The sequence below is a fragment of the Athene noctua genome, chromosome 3 (assembly GCF_965140245.1).
Source record: "Athene noctua chromosome 3, bAthNoc1.hap1.1, whole genome shotgun sequence".
Taxonomy (NCBI): domain Eukaryota; kingdom Metazoa; phylum Chordata; class Aves; order Strigiformes; family Strigidae; genus Athene; species Athene noctua.
Genome location: NC_134039.1, coordinates 7996021 through 8023987, shown reverse-complemented (window position 1 = coordinate 8023987; position 27967 = coordinate 7996021). Strand labels below are relative to the sequence as shown.

At 47.9% G+C, this 27967-nt stretch overlaps 1 protein-coding gene across 1 annotated transcript; it reads left to right on the top strand.

Moving 5' to 3' along the window:
- On the top strand, positions 1 to 24947 carry LOC141958883 (alpha-2-macroglobulin-like protein 1). Its single transcript, XM_074901873.1, has 36 exons — positions 1 to 59; positions 632 to 815; positions 1815 to 1977; positions 2326 to 2378; positions 3270 to 3287; positions 3794 to 3953; positions 4547 to 4631; positions 5433 to 5547; positions 5883 to 5997; positions 6405 to 6514; positions 7005 to 7172; positions 7490 to 7720; positions 8125 to 8188; positions 8978 to 9123; positions 10090 to 10236; positions 10662 to 10778; positions 11340 to 11487; positions 11937 to 12054; positions 13666 to 13891; positions 14012 to 14138; positions 14426 to 14547; positions 15033 to 15087; positions 16180 to 16263; positions 16653 to 16829; positions 16999 to 17080; positions 17455 to 17611; positions 17808 to 17882; positions 20691 to 20853; positions 21501 to 21718; positions 21900 to 22115; positions 22613 to 22737; positions 23121 to 23211; positions 23654 to 23722; positions 23941 to 24043; positions 24115 to 24177; positions 24793 to 24947. Exons 1-35 carry the CDS (start codon positions 1 to 3, stop codon positions 24174 to 24176), a joined length of 4353 nt encoding a protein of 1450 aa, XP_074757974.1. The 3' UTR covers position 24177; positions 24793 to 24947.
- Positions 24948 to 27967: the final 3020 nt, after the last annotated feature.

The following is a 27967-nucleotide window of genomic DNA, read 5'->3' as shown; positions in this document are numbered from 1 at the left end:
ATGAGGATAGCTGTCCTCCTGAGCCTTCTGTTCCACATCGCAGCTGCTTTTCACCAACTGTGAGTGATGCTGAACTGCTGTTTCACTCTCTTTCATGAAGGCATCAGTCTAGGTAGATGGACCACATTCCATGCCATCAGCTCTCCTGCTTCTTGCTCTATCAGATCACCCCAAAGGGTAGCTGAGTCATTTACCTTGCCTCCTGTGCATTAGATCAAATATTGTGAGTTAAATACAAGCCACCTTTTCAGGGGGCTTCCAAGTCAGACCTTAGGCCCAGGGATGTTTTCTTCTCCAGTTGCCGTGCCAGATCAAATCACTGGTGTCTAGACTGCAAAGTTATGAGGCCACTTCTGAAGACTGCAAGAAATGGTTTTGGGGAGTTCAGGAGGAGATGACTGGAGTAAGAGGTTTGTAAAAGATCATAGGGCTGTACTTAATCAAGCAGAAACTATTTCTCAAGTTATCAGTGAAGCAATCCACTGGGTTCACTGTTGGTTTTGAATATTGACTGCAGCCATGGCACATTGCTGATGAATTCTGCAGTAGTGGGCTGCTGCAAGGAAGCTCTTTTGCATCTCTGAGCCTTCAGATTGATGCCATCTCTGACGTCTTCTTTCCTCTGCCCCAGACATTACCTGGTGGTGATTCCTGCAGATCTCCGCTACCCATCCACCCAAGTTGCATGCCTCCATATCACCTGTTATGAAGCAAAGCTTCAGGTGAATCTGGTCCTGGAGCGCTCTGCAGGACATGATCTCTTATTGCAAGAAACCATCCAGAAGGAGAAGACCTTCATGTGCACTAAGTTCTGGGTGAGCCACCCTATGCAAATGCCATCACCAATTTTCCCTTCAGGAACTTGTAAATCCCTTGTGTTACTCCCTAACCAGTAATGACATGGACAGGGTCTACTACTTTGACTTGCAGTGAGCCTGCTAGGAAGTGGAGTGGCAGGTGCCTAGTGATGTGTAGCCCAGCACAGTATCTGTTGGCCATCACTAAATTGCCCTTCTGAATCTAATTTTTAATTTGAAGTTACATTTGTTGAAATCTACCACACTTCTGGATGCATAAGAAGAATTCACCTGTTTCCTTCTCTTTCATCCCAGACCAGATGAAGCAGCTTTAGCTCTTCTCTGAAGGACTTGTGCAGCTCCACAGCTAAAGGCCAGGGAAATGGTGGTTTGCCTGGCATACTGCAGTTTCTCTAGGACCTGAAGTCAGGCAGCAACACAGCTCTTAGGAGCTACTGAAGAGCGGTTGGATGGCAATGGATGTGCTTGTTATTTTTAAACAGCATCTTAGAGTTAATTCATTGTTGGTGAGACTTTAGCAAAGATCTGGGATAAGGCAGACATGCCAAATCAGTATCCCTTCATTATACAGTATATTCTGTGCTGGGGCCTTTGGTTGCTGGAGTCAGGAAGATCCTTTGGCTGTGTTTTCTAATCTGGCTTTCTTACTTGTACATGCTGGGTATTTCTGAAGGCCTAGCATTTCAGGTTGTGCTACAGCTCGATTTCTGTCTTTTGATTCTCTGCTACCATATCCCACCTTTCTGGCATCTGCCCATCTCGGGCACCTGCTTATCACCAGAGACAAAATTCCTTAACCACTGGAAGACTCCATGACATGCAGGGTATCCTGCTGTCATGTAGGACTGAGTGAGATCTGGATCTAGATATTGGAGGGGATGTCCTGGGACAGGTGGAGGGGAACTGATTAGTTCTTCCAGTTGACTCTCAATTCCTGCTTAGGGCCCCCAGAAGATTACCTGGGGGCTGTGTGCTCTCCTCTGTCTGTCTGTATAGGTTCCACCTCCAGCTGATGGCACAGAGGAGATTGCCACTGTCAAACTGATCATCACAGGTGAAGGGGTCAGCACTGAGGAGAAGAAAAGGGTCCTGATCCGCAAGGCCAGCAGTGGGACCTTCATCCAAACAGACAAGCCCGTCTATCAGCCAGGGCAGACAGGTGAGAGCTGCGGACAGGAGCGATTGTGGGCTCTAGGCTTTCTGCTGGTAGCACCCTATGGAAAGCCTGTGGTTGCCTGAAATTCATGGACAGCCCTAGCAGAAGGCTTTGAGACAATGTCTCTTGTTGACTGTGATGTTTTCAGTGGCTGTAATGTCCATCTTGTGGTGACTGTGAAGTTGCAGGAGGCAGTAGGTCATTGCCCATGGTATCTTACATGAGGGAATGCCTGTGTCATGTTATCACAAATGTGTATAGAATGGAGACAGGAACAGGGAAAGCAGAGCAGGAGTCTGTACGGAAGGGTGAAGATCTGATACATATATTCTCTGATTTCCTTGCCCTCAGTGAAATTTCGCATTGTGACTCTGGATGAGGAATTCATTGCTCTCAACGATTCGGTAAGCCATCCCTGGGGGGCTGTGGAAAAGGCTGCCTTGTTCCATGCATGGATCCTACTTCATTTCTACTCTGCTCATCTGCCAAAGCTCCAATGTTTCCACATTCATCCCTGGGCCAGGCTTGCTGAGCCTCCAGAGGAGAATAGTAACTCAAGTAAAAGCTGGTAACTCATGAAGATGGAGGAGGTGTACATGTCTCTGGCTCGTCTTGGTGAAGTCGTCATGCAAGCACAAGCATGGGACACACTGATTCTTGGTGTGATGGTGTCATGTGGGGAGTGAATAGTTTGCAAATGACGTTTTCCTTGGGGTGTGGTGGGGAGGGATGCTCTTAATCTGCCTGCTACAAGTTGGAACATAGGAAATTCTGATTAGACATTAGGAGAAACTTTTTCATTGCCACAATCAGATATTGAAATGGGTACCCAGAGTTGGAATTTTCATCCTTGGAGATGTTCAGAACTCGGCTGGAGAAGGCTATGAGCTATCTGCTCTAACAAGACATGCTTCAACAGGGTGTTGGACTAGATGACCTCCAGAAGTTCCTTCCAAACTCTGTGACCCTTTACCTCTGTAAGCTGATCCAGAGCTAGGTCTGTTAGGGTGGCAAGTTTTCCTGATGGAGGACTCTCCCAGGAAGTCATTAGCAAGTGCTGAGTGACCTCCAGATTATCTTTTCCTTTCCCTTTCTCCAGATTTTACTGGTAATGGACCCACCCAGTATTTCTCCTTTTTGGTGATGTTTGTTTTACATTATATTCTTGTTAGTGCTCTAAATTTCCAAGTTACTAGTTGCGGAGTCTTCAGAGAAGGCTCTGCCTTTGAAGTACCTTATGTGTGTTGCTGGCATGTGTTGCTGTCTTCTAATGTTTTTGCCTTTTTTTTCCCCAGGTTTCCCTGTTTCTCCAGGTGAGTGATGCCGAAATCTAGTGTTACAGTAATGTTGATAGCAGCCATTTCACTGGGCTATTCATATTCAGCTCCTGATAGATTTTTTGAGAGACCTGTGAGTGGAATGGTAGAACTTAAAAGTTCCTTAAACTAACATACTCCCTATGGCTTCTATTTTATGCACTTGAAGTTACGTTCCCAGTTACTTCAGCAGAAATCTGAGTTTTTCTAGACTTGCAAGAGTGTAGAAAGATCAACTTAGAGCTTTATGAAAAAGGTTAGAACTGTGAAGGATCTTTCCTTGAGATCAGAATTTAGAGAAGTGTGGAAGGAGAATCAGATGCTGGGAGCAGAATCTGAGCATTTTATTGTCTACAAAGTTTCTTAACTAGCCTATACCAAACCTCAGTCTGTACCTATAGAACCTGGTAGACTGCAGCACTGAAATCCTGAAGCTCAATTTCTATGGGGTGTGGATCAGTGAGATGCTGGGAAAACTGTTTCTTTTTCTCTTGTGGGTGTAGGACCCTAAGAACAACCGGTTAGAGCAGTGGCTGAATGTGGTCCCCCAAGACGGCATTGCAGATCTGTCTTTCCAGCTAAGTGATGACCCTCTGCTGGGGACATATGTCATCAACGTAACCAGTGCAAAAGCATATGGCAGCTTCTCCGTTGAGGATTATGGTATGAGCATGTGGGGGGTATCTCTGAGCTGCAAGGAGGAACTTGCATTCTTGATTCAGGAAGCTGGGTGTTTATTCCATGATAACCATCCTGGGGGCAAATGGTAAAAGTAACAGCATGTGGCATAGAAAAGAGTCTGAGGTGAGGCTCGGGAGAGAGACCACTTGGGGATCTTGGGCCAGTGTGTGGGAGGAATGGCCCCGGACCTTTGACAAAGCTGAATCCTGCAGATCTCTGCATCAGATGAAATGAGGTTATTTAGGTTGGGCTTTTCCAGAGGGTATGAAGTCCAGAGCCATCCCACTTCTCTTTCATCCCCTAGTTAACTGTCTTGGGAGGCTAGTCTTAGTGCAAATAGCTGTCAGAAGTGGAGGGACGTGGACACGCTTGGGTTTTAGTTTGGGTGGGAGCAATCAACCAAGGACTAAACACAAATGTGTTAAAGAAACAGTGGGAATCTTCCATTTCTCCTTCTTGCCAACTTTCTTCTCCATTTTCTGGCTGTTATTCCACCATAGCCTATCTTCATGTTGGTTCTCTGGAAAGGCTGTCCCTGGTCAGTGTTTCCTACAGTTCTGGTTTTTTCCTTTCAGTGATGCCAAAATTTGAAGTGATCTTTGAGGCGCCAAGTCAGATTTATGCACTAGATAAAACTTTCCCACTCCGAGTGTGTGGCAGGTAAGGATTTGTCTTGGAGGGATGACCCTGTGTTAATTTTTGGCCTGATGAGCACAAGATGGCCAGGTAATCATGAGGAGCTCAGGAGAAATTTAGAACCCCTCAGTTACAGGAGGCAAGAATCTTCTACGGCAGTTGTTTGCACCCTGATGCAACACAAAATATTCCTATAACTGTCCTTCTTGTACTCTAATGTCCCTTTTCTAAAAACACTCCACAATTCTCTACACACTGAGGGAGCAACCTAGCCATTGACAAGCAGCCATCTGTGGGGCAAAACATGGCAGGTGTTTGGTCTTCATCTCCCTGCAGAACAAACTCATGGGAAATGGAGGGAAACTTTTCCAGGTTACGCTCTACAAGGAATTGCCCCAGCTGCAGCCCGAGGCCAATGCTAGGGTTAGCAGCCCTATGTAAAGGTGTTTTCTTAAAGAAAGGCACTTTCTTAATCATCCATGTTTCTGCTTATGAAATGATGCCTACCTTCAGCGTATCAGGGGATTATTGCAGGTGATGCTGATGTGGAGTGCAGAGCTCTGTGCTGAGTCAGCACCTACAACATTGGTTTCCAAGAATAGATTAGTTTGGCACTAATTATATAACAGAGCTCCTGATTACCCATCACTGCAGTGCCCTAACTTGACTCTGCTTACTGCGTTAGGGCTTCTGGGCTTGCTGTGTGACTGCCACTCTTGTGCTATATTGTGAATATCTGTGAATAAGTGGTCTCTGGGGTGATGCAAAGCAGGTGTTCTCTCACTGTGTGTGACTGTCACTTCCTTTCTCTGCACCCCCATACAGATACAGGTATGGGAAAGGCGTCTCGGGGATGGTTCATGTGAGCCTTTGTCAGAAAATAGCCCCGTTCCTGCCCAGTGCTTCGAAACCTGACCTCTGTGAGGAATTCAGCAAACAGGTGAGATGCTTAGCAGGAGCTAAGCTGTATTCAGACACATTTGTGCTCAGTCCCAAGATGCAACAAGGCTGCTGGAGGCTTTAGCTGAAAAAATAGTGATATCACCCCACGGTTTTGGCTGCTTGGCCAGTGGTCTACTGATGCTGTATCTTAGTAACTGTGCCTGGTGGCTCTCACTGGGTATGCATCATGTGCCTGCTCCACCTCCTGGACTGCTACATCAAAAAGCAAGCTCCCTGAGAGCAGGGATTTTGCACTGCTGTTTCTGCCCCATTTGGGTAATTTCTAACATAAGTCCCTTGCTCTGACCTTGTTTCATCTCTCTGTACTTTCAGACAGATGAGACGGGTTGCTTCTTCACAAATGTGAGTCTGTCCTCCTTCAGTCGAGACTTTCGGTACTACCAGGACAGCATCGTTGCAGAGGCCTTGCTGGTGGAGGATGGCACAGGTAACTCTGGAAACATCTCTGGTGTCTGGGAAGAGGCATGTGAAGATGCACTAATCTTACCAAGAACACTGAAGTCTTTCAGGCTAGCAAGGGCTTAGCTTTCTGAGTCAGGGGCTGCCATCTAGCCTCACAGATACAGAGCCATCAGTTCCTGATGGCCTGACACACTTCACTCTGAGTGCCTGCGGTCTCAGGTGGTGAAGTTTAGGGACCTCTCTAAGGGCTAGAAGTGGGAGGGAGACAAGATCAACAGAGGCCCGGGCAGATCATCTCCCTGGTATGAAATGTGTTTGCAGCTGAGCATGTGCATCAGGATTACCAGTGGGTCACTCTGCAGGGAAATCGCTGAGGGGTGCTTGGCTTCCTTACTCCCTCCCTTATGTTTCTGTCTCGCTGCTTTCATTCAGAAATACATGTCAATGCTTCCCACAAATTACTCATCTCCAAGATTGGCGGGATGGCCCTGTTTGATGATGTGAATTCTTACTACCACACTGGAGAGAGGTACAGGGGGAAGGTAATTCTCAGTTACAGTCTTTTGGAGGGGAGTGCGTGAGCAGTGCCTTCACATCGACTGTTACCTAATGTCTTTTCCAACCTCACCTCCAGCCAGGGGCTTGGGAGGGCGCAAATGTCTCCCAGAGACAGAACTCTTGAGTTGTCAAAAGTGAGAGTAACACCCAAGACAGCCATTTGCTAAATAAGCCTTGAGTAGCAGCAGCTGTGGGGATCCACATGTGGGGTGCAAACCCAAACATTGGGAATTCCAGCAGCTGGGAGGCCTTCTGCTGTGAAGGAGTAGAGACCATAGGGGTGAACGAACACAGTAGTGCAAGTGATAATAGGAGGTGACCTATTAATAGTAGCACTGTTGATAATATTGTTAGTGACTGAAAGAGTGACCTTGCTGTCTTTGGAAATGCTACTCCTGACTTGGAGAAGTAGGAGATTCTCTCCACTGATTCTGTCCTCTTCTGCGCCTCTTTTGCTCACCACAATGTTCTCAGATTAAAGTCATCGACTACCAAGGCAAGGCACTGAAGCACAAAAATGTCCTCCTCGTAATAAGCTGCGACGAGCAGCAGTTTAAGCAGAAGTACATCACTGGGGACTCTGGGACAGCTTCATTTAGCCTGAACACAACTGCTTGGAACAGCACCTCAGTCTCCCTGGAGGTAAGTGAGGAAGGGTCTTTCTTGTTGGCAGGGGTACATGTGCATCTCAGAGCTATTTACTGCCCCATGGACATCTCCCTCGTTCCTTCTGGAAGGGCAGTAATTCAAACCTGAGAGACCACAGCATGTTCTGGATCTTGGCTCCATCTGAGAGCTTATTCTCTGGATCTCAGTTGCTTTCCTCATGAACTCACCACACAGAGACCTGTGCTATGGTGTTACTCAGGCCTGATCTGAGCTTCTTAACTAAGCCGGAGCTAGGATGATTTGCAGCTGACCTGAGAATTTAACTGTATATTTCTTTTTCATCTCACCAGGCAAGTGTTCTGCATGAAGATTTGGATAGAGACCCTGGGACAGTTGATTTGAGTTACCAGCGAGCCTCTCATTTCATACATCCTTTCTACAGCACCAGCAGAAGTTTTGTCTCTATTATCCGTGTGCCAGAACCAATGCCCTGTGGTAGAAAGCAGGCTGTCCAGGTGGACTTCAGAATTTACCAGGAGGACCTGGAACATGGGCCCAAGCGTGTCATTTTCTCCTACTTTGTGAGTTTTTGGGGAGGTGCTAGTGGGTGATGGCAAAAGGCACAAGATCAGCAACTACAGATTCAAGCCTGGTATTTGATAGATTTGTCTCATCCCAGGACAGGTAGCTCACCCAGCCATCGCAGGGCTGGATCCTCGTTTCAATCCTGGGGCTGCAGTAATAGCAAGACAGGCAACACCTTTGTTTTGGGCTCTGCACAGGTGCAGGGCAAGGTATTGGCCTTACCTGTTCTCTCCTCAGTCTCTAGACCCCCAGAGCTCTCCCTGATACCTGAGAGCGAGTAAAACTCACATCCCTCCCTCTGCCCCCATTTAATGTCCAATTTCAGGATTACTTTGATCTGCATAGTGATCTCAAAGACTGTGTGACTGGCATTCCCTATCCTTTCTATATTCTTCCCTAGGTCACAGGGAAAAGAGGGATAGTCCATGCAGGTCAGAAGACTGTTTGGGTTGGGCTACCAAGAAGTAAGTGCACTCCCCTGTTTCATGTCTAGCAAGCACACAGTGGTCTGCATCATCCCATTTTATTTGGATATGTATCATTAAGCCTCTTTGCAATCTAGTGCTCTCTCACTATTTTCTGTTGCATCAGAGCAGTGTGCCTTTCCAGATTTCATGTTTCCTTTACCCTCCTGCTTGGTATCAAGAGAACAATAGTCAGCATTTCCCAGCCTGTAGGTTCATCATCTGTTGTCTTAATTTTAAAAGTCTCCTTTTGCTGCCCCTGCAAGGGGCATGAAGCTGTAGCCTTATCCTCTATCAAAACTCTCCTGCTTTAATTTGCAGTTGTGTCTACAAATCATCTTGAGTAGTTAGGATGCCATGGCTTATCATTTTGATGGGTGTTGACTCGCTGTTGTCTACTTCTCCAGCTCTTTTTTTTTTTTTAAACCTAAATGATAGGTGCTTTGGGACAAAGGTCACTTCTTTGTGGGTGATGGGAAGGGATATGTTTGGTGATGGGAGGCTTTGAAAAATATCCGAGACTCTCACTCTTTGTGGAGCTAAGCTTGAACAACAAAGATCTGTTTCATCTCCTTGAGGCAATGGACAGAACGAGGAAGACTCTTTTGCTGGTCTTGAATACCAGATCCAGAGATGTGCTGATTGTTTCAGTGGTCTCCAGAAATCTCCTTGATCCTGAAAGACTCGAGGAAAGGAGTTAAACAAGCACATGCAGAATGGCGAAAGCTGATCGGAGTCCATTTTCACTACCAAATGTACTTTCTCTTCTTCCCTCTCTCCTCCATCTAGTGCTGAAAGGCTCCTTCTCCATCCCTCTTACCTTCAGCTCAGTCTATGCCCCAGCTCCAAGACTTGTTGTTTATGTTATCTTCCCTAATGGAAAAGTCATCGCTGATTCTGCCATCTTCAGTGTCTCCGTGTGTTTCAGAAATAAGGTAGGATTTGTGTCTGAGGCCGTGACTAAATGTGTGAGAGTGTGTGTGTGTGCTGCAGTGAAAGGAGAGACTGAGGAGTACGCGGTACGTGTAGCTGTGTGAAGCTGTCACATGAACTGCAGCGTGTGAGGGGTGAAGTGTGCTGTGGTGTATGGAGCAGGTGTGTGCTGAGCATTGTGGGGGCTGCTGCAGCGTTGGGGAAAGGCAGAGAATTGCTGTTGTCTGTCTCCATAGGCTTGTATAGCAACAGCAACCCAGCAGGATCACAGCCCAGCACAGGTGGGTGCTGGGATTCCTGGAGAGCTCAGGGCTGCTCTGCTGCTGCAGCAGACACTTAAGCTTGTTAGTATGTGGTGTTGGGAAGATTGCTGGAAGTGGCCAATGGAAGTGGATTTTACTGGCCATCCAGAAAGGGCTGAGTGCTTGTGGTCATTGTGACATCCTTAGGAATCTGCTTTCTTGGCTGTATTTTGCACTCCAAAGATGAATTTCTGAAGACTGGCATTACCTCTGCTCCACGGCTGTTCTATCTGTCACGGACAGTCAGATTCAAGTGAGAATGGGAGGTGCTGCAGGAAACTAAGACCAACCCCACAAAGAGCCTGGAGCTAAGGACTAGGCTTGTTTTTGATCTGGGGCTCCAAAAGGAGCAGAAAGACAGCTGTGTGAGGTATATGATCATGGCTGGCTGGTTTGCTGGATAGAGTGCTGTGTTCTGACACAGGAATGTCTCCGGTACTGAGCTGCGCACACTGATGGTTCCCCCTCTGCCATCTTTCCTGTTGGAACCTCAGTGTCATGGTTTTTTAAATACATTTTGGGGGTCCTTGGGAGATTCCTCATGTTTACATCCAAGGCAAGTCCTTGGAAACTCTCTTTGTGTAGGTCCCTTCCCTGCTCAGGAGGCAGTAGGGTGGCCAGCAGCAGCAATGTCACTCAGGTATTGCCTTCATTCTTCCCATCCAGGTGGAGCTGGGCTTCTCAACGCTGGAGGCTCTTCCAAATTCAGAGGTTGGTCTCCAGCTGTCGGCAGCTCCTGGGTCCACATGTGCCCTCTGGGCTGTTGATCAGAGTGTCCTGCCGAAGCCAGGAAAAGAGCTCAGCAGCAACTTGGTGAGTGAGCCTGCTCTGACTTCTTCCCTTCCCTTGTACCAACATGAAGAGGGAGGGAGGGGGACAGACAGGCTTTTGCATCTGTGCAGAGCTTATGTCCCAAGGAACTCAAAGCACTGCCCAGAGGGGTCAGCCACGCTCTCGGTGTGGCACGGGTAAGGACGAGGAAGCATGTGTTAAGAAAGAGATTGAATATCACTCAGTGCACCAGTGGTAAATCAGCTTCTGTTCTGTCTCGTGTTCAGTCAGCAGGTTGTGCTGGCCCTCTCGGAGGAGAGCCAGGGAAGAGTGACAGTGAGCCTGGGCTTTCTGGCATGCCTTCATGCATGGTAGCCAGGAGCAATTCAAACAGGCCTTGGATGTATGACAGGAAGGGAATGCCAGGTTTTATTTGTGCTGATTTTTTTTTTTTCTTGCTTTCTCAGATCTATGGGCTGTTCCCATCTGTTTATAGCTCCAGGTATCCTCACCAGGTGTCTGAAGATGATCATTCATGCGGGTTCCCAAATTCTGATGAGCCTGATGTGTTTACAGCATTCAGGGTAAAAATGGTTGATTTGGTGGGTTGGGATAATTCATGAACTGAGGGAAGTGTGGCCCCCTGACTTTACCAATATCCTAGGCATGCCGTTACAGACAGTACAAGGAACAGGTCCAGTTTAGGCCCTTGTATCTCACTTGTTATTTTAATAAGTGACTTGGAGCTTGGACCAGGAAGAAATTGTTGTGTGTTTACTGCACTTTGGCTGTGTGATTCAGGATGCCAAGGCTTACTGGTTACTTTAATTGGATTTCACATTGTGTGTTTAATCTCCATAGCATGAGCAATTGCACTGTGCAGGCTGAGAAGGCATAGTACCAAAATGACTGTGTTTTGAAAAATAATAAATTTGGCTGACAGGCCAGATGAATTAGCTCAGAAGACCTTGTTTGCATGTTGCTGAGGATCTGAATAATTCCCTCTTAAAGTGAAGTAAGAGAATGCTTTGCTAAGCCAAAGGATGGCCAAGTGCCCACTGTGTGAGGGGACAAGAAGGCACAGGGTGGAGGGAAAAGAGGAGAGGACAAGCTTCTGGTGCATTAGTTCTTTCTTTTTCTTACAGGAAATGGGGTTGAAAATTATGTCCAACACTAATATCAGGAAACCCAGAGTATGTCCAACCACTCCATCAACAACTATGCTGCAGGAAACAGGACTGGTTACATCCAAGCCCATGTTGATGTTTGGCCAGCCCCATAAAGCATATAACAGTAAGCATTTGCCAACTGTTTCTTCTTACATGGGATGCTTAGTCTTTCAGGTGAAAGCAGTCCTGGGTTTGAGCTAAGAGGCAGTACTTGTGGTAATTGCAAATCGAGGAGAAAGAGCTTCACTGGCCCTAAACCTGTTGTGCTAGTGTGAAGCTGCCTGGAGCTCACAGCTTCTGGCTCTGAGATGTTTAGTGGACTGTCTGGATCCCAGGTCTTACCTCTGAGGTGATGGAATGGTTGCCCTTCCCATGGTGCCTACAAATGCAGGTAAGGCCCAGAGCATTTGAAATGAGGCAAGAGTTTTTAAAATTTATGATAGCACCTTCTGTTCCAGTGCTGTGCTTCCCAAGAGATGACTGGATGACCTGCAGCCTGAGCTGGGCTGGAGCTCCTCTGCTCTAAACCAGGGCCTGAGGATCCTGTGGTGACTGGGTCTTTGTTATTTTCAGCAGAACATCTGACAACATCTACCTATCAGCCCACTGTGTTTTCACTTGCTTCTTCAGCTGAAGAGGAAGTACACAAGCATTTCCCCAAAACCTGGATATGGGATTTGTATTCTGTGGGGTGAGTAAACTGAGCAGTGGGGGTCTAGTCTGGGTGGCTTAGTGTGACCAAGAGTGGCAGCAGATACAACTTAGTTTAAATCATAAGCTGATGAGGAAGATGCTTAAGAATGTATGTACATATGTGAAGGGGCTCGTACCTGTCAGGCTGTTTCCCATTGGAGCTGATGTCTGCATCCAGTGCATTTTCCTTTACTAGATGATCATCCAACCCTATCCTGGGCTGCATGAAGAGAAGTGCGTCAAGCACATCGAGGGAGGGTGTTCTCCCCCTCTACTCTGCTCTCATGAGACCCCCTGCAGTGCTGTGTCCAGCTCTGGGGTCCCCAGTACATGAAAGACATGAACCTGCTCGAGCAGGTCCAGAGGAGGCCATGAAGATGATCAGGGGCTGGAGCACCTCTCCTGTGAGGACAGACTGAGAGAGTTGGGGGTGTTCAGCCTGGAGAAGAGAAGGCTCTGGGGAGACCTTATAGCCCCTTAAAGAGGTTACAGGAAAGCTGGAGAGGGGCGCTTTATCAGGGAGTGTAGGGATAGGACGAGGGTTAATGGTTTAAAACTGACAGGGGGTAGATTTAGATTAGATATAAGGAATAAATTCTTTACTGTGAGGGTGGTGAGACACAACTGCCCAGAGAAGTTGTGGCTGACCCCTCCCTGGAAGTGTGGAAGGCCAGGTTGGACGGGGCTTTGAGCCAGGAAGTCCTTCACTGGACTGTGAGTTCTGTGCTGTGAGAAAGGCTCAGTGAGTACACAGGGTCTGCTGAGTGAGCTTTTTAAAGACTTTTTATCTCTGACTTCAAGAATTTCTTGTCTGGTGTCTGGAGACCGGAGTCTGCTCAGGCCCAGATGCCCCTATATCTACACTCTTCCACCTCCACTGTCCTTCCAGCTACATCTGTCTCTTCATCTCTAGCAGCAGATAACTCCTATGTGATTTGTCCACTGGCCTCATCTTGAGCAGCTAAAGGTCTCTATGTTGTATGTATTGCCTTCCTTTAAGTGCCTGCCAGAAGTAAATGTCTCCAGTTCTTGAAGTCAAATAATATCATTAGGTTTAGCTAGGGCTGGTTTTATGTCTGCTTGGTAGCAGCCACAGAACAATCTGCTGCTCTCAGAAGCTGTGATGTGGGCACAAGGCAAGTCTCTGCCCTGTCTTCATGTTGGACTTCAAGCTGTCAGTGTCTCACAGGAAGGTGAATGTCTGGATCTGTCTCTTCTGCTATGTTCTACTGGTGCTGAACCAGTCCTGTTGCTCTTCTGTGTCTGGCTATCCATCCCTAGGCCAAGAATAAAAAAACCTGCTGGCATCTGTAAACCATTTTTAGATGCTCAAAGGCAAAGCACTGCCTGGGGAAAGCACTGAGTGTGATTGATGACATCTTGCAGCCATTGTCAAAAATGTTCTGTTGATATAAGCATCTGAGGCAGAGGTCCTTAGTTCTATGAGGCCCTAATTGTAACCCTACAAGGGCTACGAGTTAAGCAGAGGTTAGGGGTTAGACTGAAGTTAGGGGGTGGGGTGCACTGGAGAGAAGGGTGTAGACCAAGTCACCCGGTGCTGTGTACAGCATGACTCAGTTAAATGCTTCCGTGGCTGTCTGCTCCTCAGCCCCAGTGGGAACAAGAACATCACTGTCACTGTGCCTGACACCATCACAGAATGGAAAGCAGGGATGTTCTGCACAGGACGTAATGGCTTTGGACTTGCTCCAGCCTCCAGACTGCTTGTCTTCAAGCCCTTTCTTGTGGAGCTCACGCTGCCATCTTCTGTGATCCAGGGTGAGACCTTCATCTTGAAGGCCACAGTCTTCAACAGCATGCAGCGATGCATGAAGGTAGGTGATCCCTGGTAGGCCCTGCAAGAAAAGCAAGGTGTGGGCAGGTAGGAGATGGCTGAAATCTGTGGCCTGTGATGTTTATTGTGTTGCCACCTGCCATCCCTGCTGCCCCTTCAGATCCAAGTGACCCTGGAGGAGTTTGCACACTTCCAGCTGAAGCCATGCAAGGGCTGTGTCTACAGCAGCTGCTTATGTGCTGGTGAAGCGAAGACCTTTCAGTGGAGTGTCACGGCTGAGCAACTGGGTGAGAAGAAAAGGGAGGTGGGAATTCAGAATTGGGAAGGGATAGGACCAAGGTGGGGATGTTTTGTAAGAGCTGGCATGGAGTGAGGAGCTGTTTGCCTTGTTAATCAGAGAGTATTTGACTGCGTTCATCCTAAAGTCATGGTTACTCACAGGTCTGTGCTGGGAGGTACAGAACCACATAGAGCTCTGATCCAGCTTTTGTTGTCAACAGGTGACTTCTATTGTATTAATGGGAAGTGCTTTCTCAGCAGATGTTTTATGCACTTAAATGTGTGTTATTTTCAGGGCTCATGAACATCACCCTCAGCACAGAGGCTGTGGCCACTGAAGAGCTCTGTGGCAAGGAGATACCATTTGTCCCACAGCAAGGACAGAAAGACATGATCACCAAACTCCTTCCAGTCCGGGTCAGACAAGTTGTTCTGTTACCTAGACCTAAAAGTGATCTTTGTGCAATTCCCAGATTTTGTGCAGGTTAATTGTGGGAGTTACCCCTTGCTATTCAGAGTGTAATTAGAATCTCAGGGCTTGAGCTCGGCCCAACTGTGGGGGCTGATGGGTGTGGGAGGTAGACGGGTGTCCTCCACTTCATACCATGGCAGACTTTAAATATGTACACTCTTTTACGTCCTTTTTCCTGAGCTCTCTGCTAAATCTTACAGTGTCTGTTTCACAGACATTCAGAAGTTATGATATTCTGAAAATGCATGCTGTTTTGTTATCTGAAATGAAAACAATTGACAATAATTTACATTTTTACATCGTAATGATGTTGCTCCAGTTGACTCTCCAGCCTGAACCAGGATTTTGTCCATATCCATTTCTAATCCACTTGTAATCCTGTTTCTCTCCCATGTGCTCATTATAATGGTACTTTTATGTGCTCCAACAGCCAGAGGGAGTGTTGGTAGAAAAGGCTCACAGCTCTGTCCTTTGTCCCAAAAAAGGTAAAAGATTATTTTCTTCTTTCACCCTGCTTATCCTCTCCTTCCTGCCTAACGACCTCCTGGGTCTTTCCACTTGTTGAAATATTTTCTCTGTCAACATGACCAAGCTACAGAACCATACTCTAATTGCGGTGACAGCTAGAGCTTCCCCTGGGTAAGGATATGGGGAGGTCCAATCTTTTAGCATCAACATCCCTTATACTAATGTGACAGCTTGAGGCCTTTTTCACCTGTGGTAATAAAAACCAGATTATTGAACATGGTGAGGCTGGAGGACATGACTTAGGACTACTGTTCCTGTCTTCAACTTTATGGTGTATGACAGGACCATTAGCAGATTTTGAGAGCACGAGGTGCGTGGAGAAGACATGCCTGCAACTGAAATGAGATGGAGTAACTTATGTAGAGAAAAGCAGATGGCTTTGACCACAGAGGGTTTTCCAACATAAGAAGCACATGGACCTGCTCGAGTGGGCCCAGAGGAGGCCCCGAAGATGATCAGGGGCTAGAGCACCCCCCCTGTGAGGACAGGCTGAGAGAGTTGGGGGTGTTCAGCCTGGAGAAGAAAAAGCTCCAGGGAGGCCTTCCAGTACTTAAAGGGGATTACAGGAAGGATGATGAGGGACTTTTTATCAGGGAGTGTAGGGATAGGACGAGGGGTAATGGTTTTCAACTGAAAGAGGGTAGATTTAGATTAGATACAGGGAAGAAATTCTTTACTGTGAGTGTGTTGAGACACTGGCACAGGTTGCCCAGAGAGGCTGTGGCTGCCCCCTCCCTGGCAGTGTTCAAGGCCAGGTTGGACGGGGCTTTGGGCAACCTGGGCTAGTGGAAGGTGTCTTTGCTTGTGGCAGGGGGGTTGGAACTGGGTGATCTTTAAGGTCCCTTCCAACCCAAACCATTCTGTGGTGAGGTGGATGGAGGAAGTTGAGGATAGAATGGGACAGGATATTTGAGGTGATTTGTAACCTCTGTGACAGGAAAATGGGGTGTTAGCACAGAACAGTCTTGAGTCTGAGGATTTTGAAGGCTGTTTTCATCAGAATCTCTTTCTTTTTATTCTCCCCACACACCTTACTCCACTGGTTTCAGGGAATCCAGCACAGGAGTCTGTGTCCCTGATGTTGCCTCTAAACGTGGTTGAAGGTTCAGTCAGAGCAACTGTCTCTGTCACTGGTAAGGAATTCAGCTGTCATAGTACCTTTGCAAATCTCATTTCTCTGCATTTAGCCCTAGAAAACCCCACACCCTCCCTGAGGTTTCCAGGGCTCCACTGCCTTGTTCATCCCATGTGTGTGACTGCTTTTCCTGATTCCCCATAACCTAAAACACTCAGTGAAGGAGAGAGTGTTGTGTTTATGGGCTTCCCCTGCCAGGATTGGATATGTGCAGTCCATATGGAGAGCGCAGTGGAAGTGATAAACTGGCTGGACAGAGGAGCCCCCCCACTCCTGTGCTGGGACTGTCTTGCCTGTGCGCTGCTGGGAAGGGGTCACGGGTAGGAGGAGGTGGATCCCCAAGCCTCCTGCCCAGGAGGTGGTCAGGGTGCCTGTCCTCTGTTCCAGGTGACCTCATGGGGACGGCACTGCAGAACCTGGACCACCTGGTGCAGATGCCCCACGGCTGTGGGGAGCAGAACATGGTGCTGTTTGCCCCCATTGTCTATGTGCTGCAGTACCTGGAGAAGACGAGGCAGCTGACCCCTGAGATCAAGGAGAGGGCAACAGGATTCCTGCGCAACGGCAAGTACAACAGACCCACCCTGCCCCTCTGCCTTCCCCTGTGTCCAACCTACTACTAGTCTGGGTGCCTACTCCCCCTCCACCCAGAGCACTCAGCCACCCCATTCCCTTCACAGTGATTTCATTGCAAACACCATTCTGAGCACCAGTGTCCTATCCTGTTTCCCAGGGTACCAGATACAGCTGCAGTATCAGCACCCTGATGGTTCCTACAGTGAATTTGGTACCAAGGATGATTATGGTAATACTTGGTAAGCCCTGGGCTCACTCCTTGCTGCCTACCTGCTGTCTGACAGCCTGGGGTGGGCAGCTTTCTGCTTCCAGCATTGAATCCTTTCCATCCTATTGGACCCAAAGTGTTCCAGGTGCTTTGTGGGCTAGGGCACCTCAGGGGTATGCAGCTGTCCTTGGGATAAACTGTCCCTGGACCAGCAAATTAGGAATAGTGCAGTGATAGGTGAGGAGAGACCCACCAGTTTCAAACTCCCACTTTTTTTCTTTTTCCTCAACTTCTATTTAGATTCTTTCTTTCCACTCATTCTTCCCTTTCTCCTTCACTCCATCTCTTTCTGCTTCTCCCTTCCCTCTCTCATGCCTTTTTTTTTTCTGTTCTGTCCCCAACCAGGCTGACTGCCTTTGTGGTTAAATGCTTTGTCCAAGCCAAGCCATACATTTTCCTGGACAACAGGACGATCCAAGCTGCTCTCACCTGGCTGGAGTTCCACCAGCTTCCCAGTGGTTGCTTCAGAAATGTGGGCCAGCTTTTCCACACAGCCATGAAGGTAGGAGCCAGAGCACCTTGTAGGACAACTCAAAACAGTTATTGCCAAGTGTACTAGTAATTTTTAGTTCACTTTCCTGTCTTGTTTTGTTTTCTTGCATGTGAGCAAGCCAGGGATAGGTGGGACCTTTGCTGAAAAGCTTCAGGTCTTTGTGTCTTAACTTTCCCACATTCTTGGGTGTTTATGCTTTTTGTAGGGAGGTGTGGATGGAGAAGTCCCCTTGGCTGCCTACATCACTGCTGCATACTTGGAGGCAGGAGAGACACCAGAGGTAAATATTTGGATTCTTTGCCATGCTCTCACCTTAAGATCTGAATCCTGAAGAGCTTAGTGGTGTCCCTGAGGCAGGCAACAGAGCATTCTGGAGAGCCTTGTGGACAAAGTAACAGGATGGGGGAGGAAGAACTTACAACTTTTCAGGAAAAAGCCTCAACTATCCCTTGAGGAGAATGTCACTGCCAGGGGAGAAGGTACGGTTAGACTACTGGGAGCCACTGGAGTTCATGGCTAGATACTGTGCCCATTTTCCAGGCTTCAGCTCCTCATTCCTGCTTGCCTGCCTCATCCTCCCATCCCCTTGTGACCCCTACACAGCTGAGAGCTCATGGCAAGTTGTTAGGGAGGAAAGGTGGGTGTAGCTGCTCCTGCAGTCAAGTAAATAGACATAATGACATTTTTAATAAGTTTTAGCTTGACTTTTGTGGAGGAGGCTTTTGATGAAACTGAATGACAAATATTTGACATGTACGGTGCTCAGCAGCAGAATGAAACAAAAGGACAAGGATCTTCATCCTGGTAGAAAATTAATGAAGATTTTGTTGTAGGTCTTAAGGACCACAACATTTGGGAAGGAAAGCAAAGAGTTATTGAGAAGACACCAGACTGTGCTTCGAATCCAGGAGTGAAATCCTGAAAGGGAGACAAACAGGACCTCAAAGCAATTTGCCTGATGAGCTAGTGGAAGCCACTCTGTCCAAGTGAATCCACAGAGGGTGACTTAGTGCTCTGACAGGTGATAGAAAATCTAGGCTACCACAAGATGGGAAATCTCATGGAATTCCTCATGTTACAGAGAAGATGGCAACAGTATTGTTAGCTCAGAAGATTGTCCATGGAGTGAGGAATGATTTGTTGCAGCATCAGATTTGTTGATGTGAAAGTAACCACAGTTATTCAGTTGGACATGCATTCATGAACTATCGTTTTTACATCATGAAAGACATCCAAAAGTAACAATGAACAGGTAAAAATATAAGTCTTAAAGAGTTATCCTAGCCCAGGTGAAGGAATTTACTGAGTATGTCTGTGGGTAGATGAAGTAGGAAATACAAACCTCGCCACAGCACCCAGGAAAAGAGTGTCCTTGGGTGGGTTATAAATGATTTTACAAAGAATGGGGAGGTCAAAATTCTGAGGCATTTGAAGATGTCCTGCAAGGGCTAATGCACTCCAGATGTTCAGAACAGATCCTACTTTCCTTTACAGGCATACCTAAAAGGCTCAAGGTTAAAATGTAGGGAAAAAATTGGAGATATTTTACACTGTCCTGAATGAACCAATATTAAAGTGTGGTTTGCATGACAAAAAAAAAAAAATCTAGGCAGAGGCAAACAGCACTCTACCCCCACTCTGTGTTGGAAATTGATCTCTTGGAACAAACCAGGTGGTTTATGTTGACTGGAGAAACAAATGACATGTAGAGGAGCAGTTTCTTAGCTGGCACAGGACTGCTCCCACAGTGGCTAAATGCTTCTGTACAGTATGCACTTGGGAGTGCTGTTGTCAACACCAGGATGAGTGCAGTGAGTGTGAAAACACTTCCAGTAGAGTGGCACTCTCAGTTCTTGTGTTAGATGCACCAGAAGACACCAGAGCCAGATGGGTTATAATACATGTCAGACTGTCCCTAGACAAGGTATTAAGATGTATGATGACAGTCAGCACTTCACAGGTGGTACATCGGGTGTTGAAATTTGGTAGCTGTACAAACACTAGTGCTGTTACTTCCATTTTAATTGTTTAGGACAGTGTCAGATTTAAGAAGGAAAAGGAATAATAAAGGAGCCTCTGAAAAAATTAATGGATTTACTGTCATCCCTACTTAGCTCTATTCAGTTACAGAATACAAAGGTTACTGTGGTGCTTGCAGTTGTTATGTATAAGAGTAGCAAACAGAAAAGTAGGACTTGCTGAAATGATGGAAGTTTAGCTTAGTGCTTCTGCTGGGCTTTATCAAGAGACAGCAACCAAAAAGCAGCAGTTGGATCCTGGGACCTTTCGGTACTCCGTGAGTAGATACTATGAGCATTTCTGAGAATTGGTGGCTGCATCCAGAAATACTACTCCACCATCTAGAGAGAACAAAGATGACAGGCATTACCGTTTCTATTTCCTAGAAGGTAGAGAGGTGAGGAGCATGTCATGTGTCAGAATAATCTTAAATGTAGCCCTTGTGTGACCCTTACTGTACTTAACCAAGAGGCCACTGGAAGAGAGGAGACCAGGAGGTGCTGTAGATGCACACATGCAACCACTGCAAGCCTTTGGCTCGTGTCTGGAACAGCATAGCTGAGTTCTGGAATACAATGCTGCTGAGACCAGTAGGTTTGCTGTCTTCTGCCAACCGCCACCCAGCAGTACTGGTGTTCCAGGGGAAACTGGAGATCCCTTGTAAGGCACTGTAGAGATGAATTGAACATGGTGATCTTGGTCAGCAGGCTGTGTGTAGGCATTTGCAATTGTGTGGTTTTGCTCTTGTTGTGTTTGGACTTGGAAAGTAAGACATGGTGGTGTTATTCCAGCAGTAAGAGCATTCATTTCATTAAGAGAGCACTGCTGAAACCCGTGACCAGGTTGTGGGGGGTCTCTTAGGCACCTTGCACCAAGGGCTGGAGACACTCCTTACTGGTGCTGCACTGATACAAAGAGGAGTGCAGGCTCGAGCATGGAGACACCTGGATGCACGTATGGGGTGTTTTCTGTCCTGGCATATGCTGATGCATCCTTCTGCTTCTGTCTCAGTGTTTGCCTGCCTCGTGTGCTTGTCTGTGACCAACACCCGTGTAACTCTTCTCTGTAGAGTGCAGTGGTGCGCAAGGCTCTGGGCTGCATCGCTCCTTCCCTTCCCAAAGCTGCCAGCACTTACAGCCAGGCTTTGCTGGCCTACACCTTCGCCCTGGCTAAGGACTCTCAACGCACGCAAGAGCTGCTTGATATGCTTGATCAAAAGGCAATCAGAGCAGGTATGGGAACCTCAGTACCAGGTGAACATGAGAGAAGGGACAAGTGACCTTTCTGAGCCCTTGGTTACATGCAGCCGGGAAGGACCGTAGCCTCACCCTCCAGGTCCTTCACCAAAGAGAGTTTTTAGAGAGCCAGTCTGTGAACTCCAGGTATGTGCTGGTAATACTGTGGCGTGGGTGCTGATTTTCTCCAAATCTCTCCCCCTTTTCTGGTACCCAAAGTGGAGGCTGGGCTCCAAGAGAAGTGAGCTTTCTCACGCAGGACTGCAGCGTGTCAGACAGGGAGGCGAGGTGGCAAGCCACACCGGTTCTTGTTAGTCCCTGACCCCCAGAAGTGGCTTCTTGGTAGTTAGCTAGTATCAGGTGATTAGTGGACCTGGCAAACAGGACAATTGAGAATTTGGACATCTGGGAGGTAACGTGTATGCAGGTTATTGGCCTATTAGTTTTTGTATATCACCTTGGTGTGTAATATGGAGTATTGGGTACTGCAAAATACATGGAATTGTAGTTCACCCAGTGACGTGATGACCCAGTCAAGAGGTATATACTCCATGGTCTTTGCAGACACAAGCCACTGTGCCTCCTAGGCCTCAGGATTTCTTTCCTGACATCCCTCAGTCTCATCTGCTCCCTTCCTTTCCTAGGTGGGCAGATCCACTGGAGTCAAACCTCGTCCAAGCCCAGACCCAGCACCAGCCCTTGGTCACAGCCACTGTCAGTGGATGTGGAGTTGACAGCCTACGTCCTCCTGGCCGTGCTCTCCAAACCAAATGTCACAGAGTCTGATCTCACCACAGCCTCTGGCATTGTGGCCTGGCTCACCAGACAGCAGAATGCCTATGGAGGGTTTGCCTCAACACAGGTAACTTGTGGCCGGGGAAGAGGATGTTGCTTGAGAAGAAACTTCTCCCCAATATATGCACATATACACAAGTGTGGATGCTTTGGGGAGAGGAGCCCTTGTATGGGGAGGTCCTCAGGATGGTGAGTTCAAGTGTCTTGGGGTCTCAGAACTACAAATGTAATTGTTTCTTCCTTTTCAGGACACAGTTGTGGCCTTGCAGGCCTTGGCTAAGTATGCAGCGCTGACATACAGCACAAAAGGGATTGCAGAAGTGAGGGTGAGGTCCCAGAGAGGCTTTGGGAGGAAGTTCCAAGTCTCCTACCAGAACCGGCTTTTGGTGCAGGAGGCAGCATTGACAGAAGTCCCGGGCAAGTTCTCAGTGCAGGCCCACGGCAGCTGTTGTGTCTTTACCAGGGTAGGTTCCCACAGACCCTGCTGTGACAACCCTCTGCTCATCACCTTCTCAAACCCAAAACTCTCCATTGCTGCTCTGCGCAAGGAAATGCGCATTGGCTGTGCTTTAATCCCAGCTTGTTGCCAGTGCAAAAAACCTGTGTGCTGGAGGAGACTCTGTGACAGAATGTGTCCAGATGTGAGGACAGTTTCCATGGCTCTTGGAGTATTAGAGGATGGAAATTTTGTATAGCAGTTGCACTGCTGTGTGCCTGTCTTGCAGTCTCAGGGGGAAAGGTGAGGAGAAGGAGCCTCAGCTGAAAGTATCATGGAAGGTTTTGAATCTGAGTGACCTTTCTTTTGGGTACTGGGATGAGTGTGCTCGCTGTGTATGCCTTATCCAGTCACTGTCTGAGGTCCATATCTTGACGATTTGAGTATTCAGTGAAAAAAAGGTATGAGAGATGATATTGAACTAATTATCTATGTCTTATTCTGTCTTTTTATCTTTCCCTGCAGATGGTGCTGAGGTACAACACGCCCTCCCCACAGGTCTCCACATCCTTTGCCTTGCGAGTGAAAACTGAGCCAATCAATTGCACCAAGGATGATACACACTCTGTTACTGTCTATGTCAATGTCAGGTGACTCTAAAGACATTGTCCCACTTGGGAAGGGAAGCCAGGCACGGCTGGAGAGCTGAGGGGGTCTTCTTGGCTGCAATGGAGGGGGCAGGCAGTTTCAGCGGAAGGTTCTCATGGAGGATGGAGAGGAAAAGATACAAATGTCTCTGGGGATGGGGAAATGTTTCCGAGGGCTTTGGTTCTTGCTAGGAAGAGGAGTGCAAGTAGTCACCTCAGACTGGGGATGCTCAGAGCAGTGCAGCCATCATCTTCCCCCTGTGAGAGGGAGCAGTGGCTGCCTTGGCCCTGGTCTGGGCTGCCTGGCTCAGGGTCCTGCACAGAGGATATGGTGGTGGAGGGAAGAGGAAGCTGGAAAAGACTCTCTTTTTGATCTTCTCCCCAAGGTACACTGGGAAGAGATCCATTTCCAACATGGTGATCGTGGAGGTGTCCCTACTGTCTGGATTCATCCTAGCTCCAGGATCAGGGATGTCTGTAAGAAGCCTGGAATCAGGACGGTGATGTGGTGTCAGTGGGACCATTCATGCCCAAGGAGAGGGGGAGGTTGCATAGGAAGGTGTTGCCTGTCTCCCTCTTGAGCAATCTCACCATCCCTTCCTCTCTGCCACACGACAAACGTGAACACATATGGTCAGCTCTCTCTTTGTGCCTTGAGGATAGTGGATAGTGATCCTTCTGGCCCAATTCACTCAGCATATCCTTGACAGCTAAGTAGCCTAGCTTCCTGTCCTTGGGTGTTGCAGGCACTGACTGGCCCTGCAGGGAGATCAGCCTGACGGGTTAAGAGCCCAAAATAAGTTTGGAAGTGAGTAAATGAGAACCTTCCCACTCAAGCTTAGATAGACCTTGTTGGGATGCCTTATACTTGCTTTTCGGAAGACCCAAGTAAATCTCTTCCTCTGCTCTCGCGTCTTAGCTGCAGCACTGGCACTCTGTGAGAAGAACTGAGGAAACGCAAGGAGGTGTTGCTATCTACTTGGACAAGGTATGTGTGTGCTACTAGAGAAGCTGTAGGAGTGGAGGGCAGTGGAACAGTTGTGGAGAATCCAGGACTGGGCTAGCAGAGCAAGATATTCAAGATTCATCTTAAAGTCCTCCCACATTTGACTCCAGAGTTGTTGTTGCCTGTCAGTAGGATCAAATTAATGTGAGTTGTAAAAAGAACAGCTCAAGGGTGACCTGTGGTTTGCTTTTCTTCCCCAGCTGAGCCATAAGTCTGAGACATATGTCCTGCATCTGGAGCGGAAGATTGGGGTGACCAACCTGAAGCCACGCCATGTCAGGGTCTATGACTATTACCATCCAGGTCAGTGTGGAACCGTGGGGTGCCAGGGCTGTCTGGGTGTTTGCACATGGCTCTGTGCAAGGATAACTTAGATCTCTCCTGTCCTGTTGCAGAGGAACAGGCCCTGGCTGATTATAATGTCTTCTGCATCTGAGGTAGGTGTGAGTCCCTTCCTCAGCCCCTGTACAGACCTTCCAGCCTTGTGATGCTTCCTCTGCAGCCCAGCCGTCCCTCTCTGTCCCACAGGAGCCCCGATTCCGCATGTTCTTTTCATCTAGGACTATACCTGGAACTCCCTCAGCCTCCAGGGACTTTAGTCTCTGCCCTCTCGGACTTTGTAATGTAGTCTTTAGGCAGGATGTGAAGCGATTAACATGTGTCTGTGCCGTGAAGGATTAGTGTGTTTTCTGTGACTGTGCTGCTGTCTGAGCTGGTATGGGGCATGGATCTGCCCGCCAGCTGAGTGACAGTTCATAGATGGTTTGAGCTGTTCCAGAAGAACATTCAAGCAGAATTAATGGTATGACTTTCAGTTTAGTCTGGGTATGGAGAGTCCCTCTTTCTGGAGAGGGGCTGAGGTAAAACAAGGGCACTAGATCAAACCAAAGAAACACTTCCCCTTAGAGTCCCTACTGAGAGCCTGGGCTCCCTAGCTGTTAGCATCCCAGAGTTAATAATCTGGGTCATATTATTTGCTCTCTGGGTTACTCCCTCTTCTGCTCTCATTTCTCCAGGGACTTGGTCTGCTCCCTTACTGCCCACTATTTCAGCCCACAGGAATCCCACTAGTGCGAGAAGCCCTAGGACAGCAGGGCTGCTGCGGTACTGCTTTGGTACAAAGGGATATGCATCACCTGGAAAGTCGCATCTCGGTGGGCTTGGGATATTGTTGCTGGCACAGATCTCAAGTCGGTTTCAGGACTAAGTCCAGCCCATGCTGCTCATCCTGACAGCCATTTCCTGGTGAATTCTTTGGGGTGTCTGATTAATTCTGATTGTTTTAATCTAGGGATTTTCTTGCTTGTGAAAAGAATGAAAATAAAATATAAATCACAAATCTGGGTACTGTGGTGTGTATTTGGCCTCTGTGACAGAGGATTACCTTGGGGGAGAGTGGAAGCAAACTCATACAGAGAGTGTATCTGAACGTGTACCTGGCATTCATTTCTTCCAGCCCTGGATTTCTCTCCAGTAGTTTTGTGTAGCCACCAGTATGGGATGAGGACTCCTAGCCCTGCATGGAGACTGATCCCGCTGAGCATCATCCGCTGCACACAGATGTAGCTGAGCAATAAAGTCTTGGCTGATTCTGCACTTCACATGGATGTAAAGTAAATCTACCCTGCTGCGTATCTCACAGATTAGCCTCTGTCCTCCTAGCATAGAAAGAGGGCAGGGAGTAATTTTAGTTTCTGCACTTCCTGTGAAGCTGGTTCCAGCACAATTCAATCATGAGTTGTCAGGTAGGGATGGTGCCGCAGGATTGAGCTCTCCCCCGTAATGAGCTACTGGAGAGCAAACAGGGTCTTTGTTACATGACAAAGAAGTGCAAGGGCAATTCAACAACCAAAGCCTATGTGAAAATTCAACATCTATCACTGCTTTTTAAAATCAAACCTCATGCTTTAGGGAACTCCAGCTCGTGATCTGGGGTCTTCAAGCTTGGCAGTGCTATGTCCCTGTATAGACAGGTAGGACTCCACCGGCTCTTGCTAAAGCTGGCTGTGAGAGTGTGATGGCTAAGCCTAAAGTCAGGCTTAGGAGTGGAAGGTCTAGGCGGGGGATATGAGTTGAGGGTCTGGATTTAGCTACAGTCCTTCAGACCAGACCCTGCAGCAAGGCTGGGTTTTGTGGTGGTTTAAAGGGAGGGATTTGGAAAGGGTGTTTAAATTTCAACTTTGAAGTTCCAGAGTAAGCCAAGTCTCAGCAAGTCCCCTCTGTGAGGCAAAGACACAAGCACTGCAAATTTTTTTTGCTTAAGAACGATCACTCTCCATAACGCGCTGAGGAGATGTGCCAGCAAGGCAGGCTCCTGAAAGCCTGCCCTGTGCTTGGTGTGCAGGTTAACAGGACCAGAAGGAATGCATAAATTCACCACAGCAGTTAGGTGTTACCCGCGCCTTGTGCAGTGCCAGAAGTGGCTGCTCTGAGGTTGGCTTCATTCCAGGTGTCACGGTCTCCCTCCTTCTGCACCTTTGTTTAAACAGGTGTTTTTTTCCTTTTCTTTATTCAATTTCCTCAGCAGTCTGTGAGCAATGCAGACCCCACCGGGTTTTTGCCAGAATACTACTTTCTTTGAAACTTTTTTAAACCAACTTTTCAGGTAGTGTGGCTTTCTTTGCAAATGCTTCCTCTTCCCCTTGCCTTTACCCCTGGCAATGTTTGTCCTTGCTGATATCAAAAAGCAGAACTGGAGCTAGTCGGGCTTACACCCGGTATTGGTACTTGGAGAGCACCATTGGTTAGAGCTTGGGCTCTCGCAGAGCAGGAGGGACCCCGCTTATTGCTGCCAATGCCACCATGTTCTTATCATCCATTTTGCAGTGCTTAGCAAAGCACAGGCAGCAGGTCTGATAAAAGTCCCTGGAACAGAGATTTACTGATAAATCAACTACTGTAGTGGTCATACACACACACACGTATTCTACCTACTTCTTACTGACCACAGGAGGGGTAGCTCATGCGTAAGCCCATTATTGCAGGAGTTCACACAGAGAAAACCCCCATTCATGTGTGTATATGTGCACACTTCGTGTAAAAATTGCACATAGTGGCATTTTTGACTCAATACTCATTGCAATTTCTATGCTCACTTTCTTCATATCTCTTCTGGGTCCTTCAAAATATTCTTTCTTAGACTTAAACTGTAGTACCTGTGGTGTCTGGCTACTAGAGAGCATTTGGTGGAAGGAAGTGGCTGCCTTTCAGGATAATCTAAAGATGGGAAAAACACACTGATTTCTCTGTGGCTTAGACTTCCACCTCTGCTTAGAGCAGGAGGCATCAAACATCACACTCATTTGTGTATCCTTCCCAAAATTGAAGGGTTGTGGTGATTCAGCCTGGAGTCTTGGTGGTACGTGTGCTTCCATCTGGCTTGTAATCAGCTCCACTTCTGCACTGGGGCCTGCCAGCCTTCAGGGACGCAGCTCCAGCCTCAACTCCTTGTGCACCTCTTGTCTGTCCCAGGGCCAAGCCATCAATGGGTCTGTGGTCTGGGGAAGGATCTCAGCACAAGCCAGCAGCCAGGTACCATGTGCCCTGCCCCGAGGTGCGGTGGGTGCAGAGCCCTGCTAAGAGGCGCTCGCTTCCCGAGTGCCCCTGCCCACCGGCAGCTGGTCACCGTGCTGGTACTGGGAGGTGGAGATGGGGCTGGGCCAGATGAATCATGAACACCAAGCCTGTGGCTTTGTTTTTTGCTGCTCCAACATTTATTTCATTCTGCTTCATTGTCTGGGAGTTGGATGGGGCTGATTGTTCAGAATGTAGGTTTTCAATCACTGCTAAGTCCAAAACTTCAGAGGTGCTTATGTGTCCACTGTCATAAAACAGCTGCTGGAGGCAGTAGGAGCCAAGACTCTCGATACCTTTGCCACGTTGAGCCCCTGTGCTGTTACGAGGGATCTGGCTGTCCCCTAGAACTGCTGTGGATCTACAGTGAACAAACAAATGTTAGCTGGAACTGTTCAGCAGGCACTGCCTGTACTTTTTGAGACCCATGGAAAAAAACAAAGGACAGCCTAGTGTTGGAGAGTGATTCACGTTCTTGCTCCGGTTCCTGTTCACTTGTTTATCCAGGTGCACTTACACCTTTTTTCTTAGTCGTTGGCACCAGCAGCTCTGAGCTGAACAAAGCCTGGGGAGGTGGGGGGGGGGTGGGGTGGTGGGGTGGTGGAGAAAAAGGAGAGAGGGGATTTGTATCTGCCTGCTCTGTCTGTGTGGTGG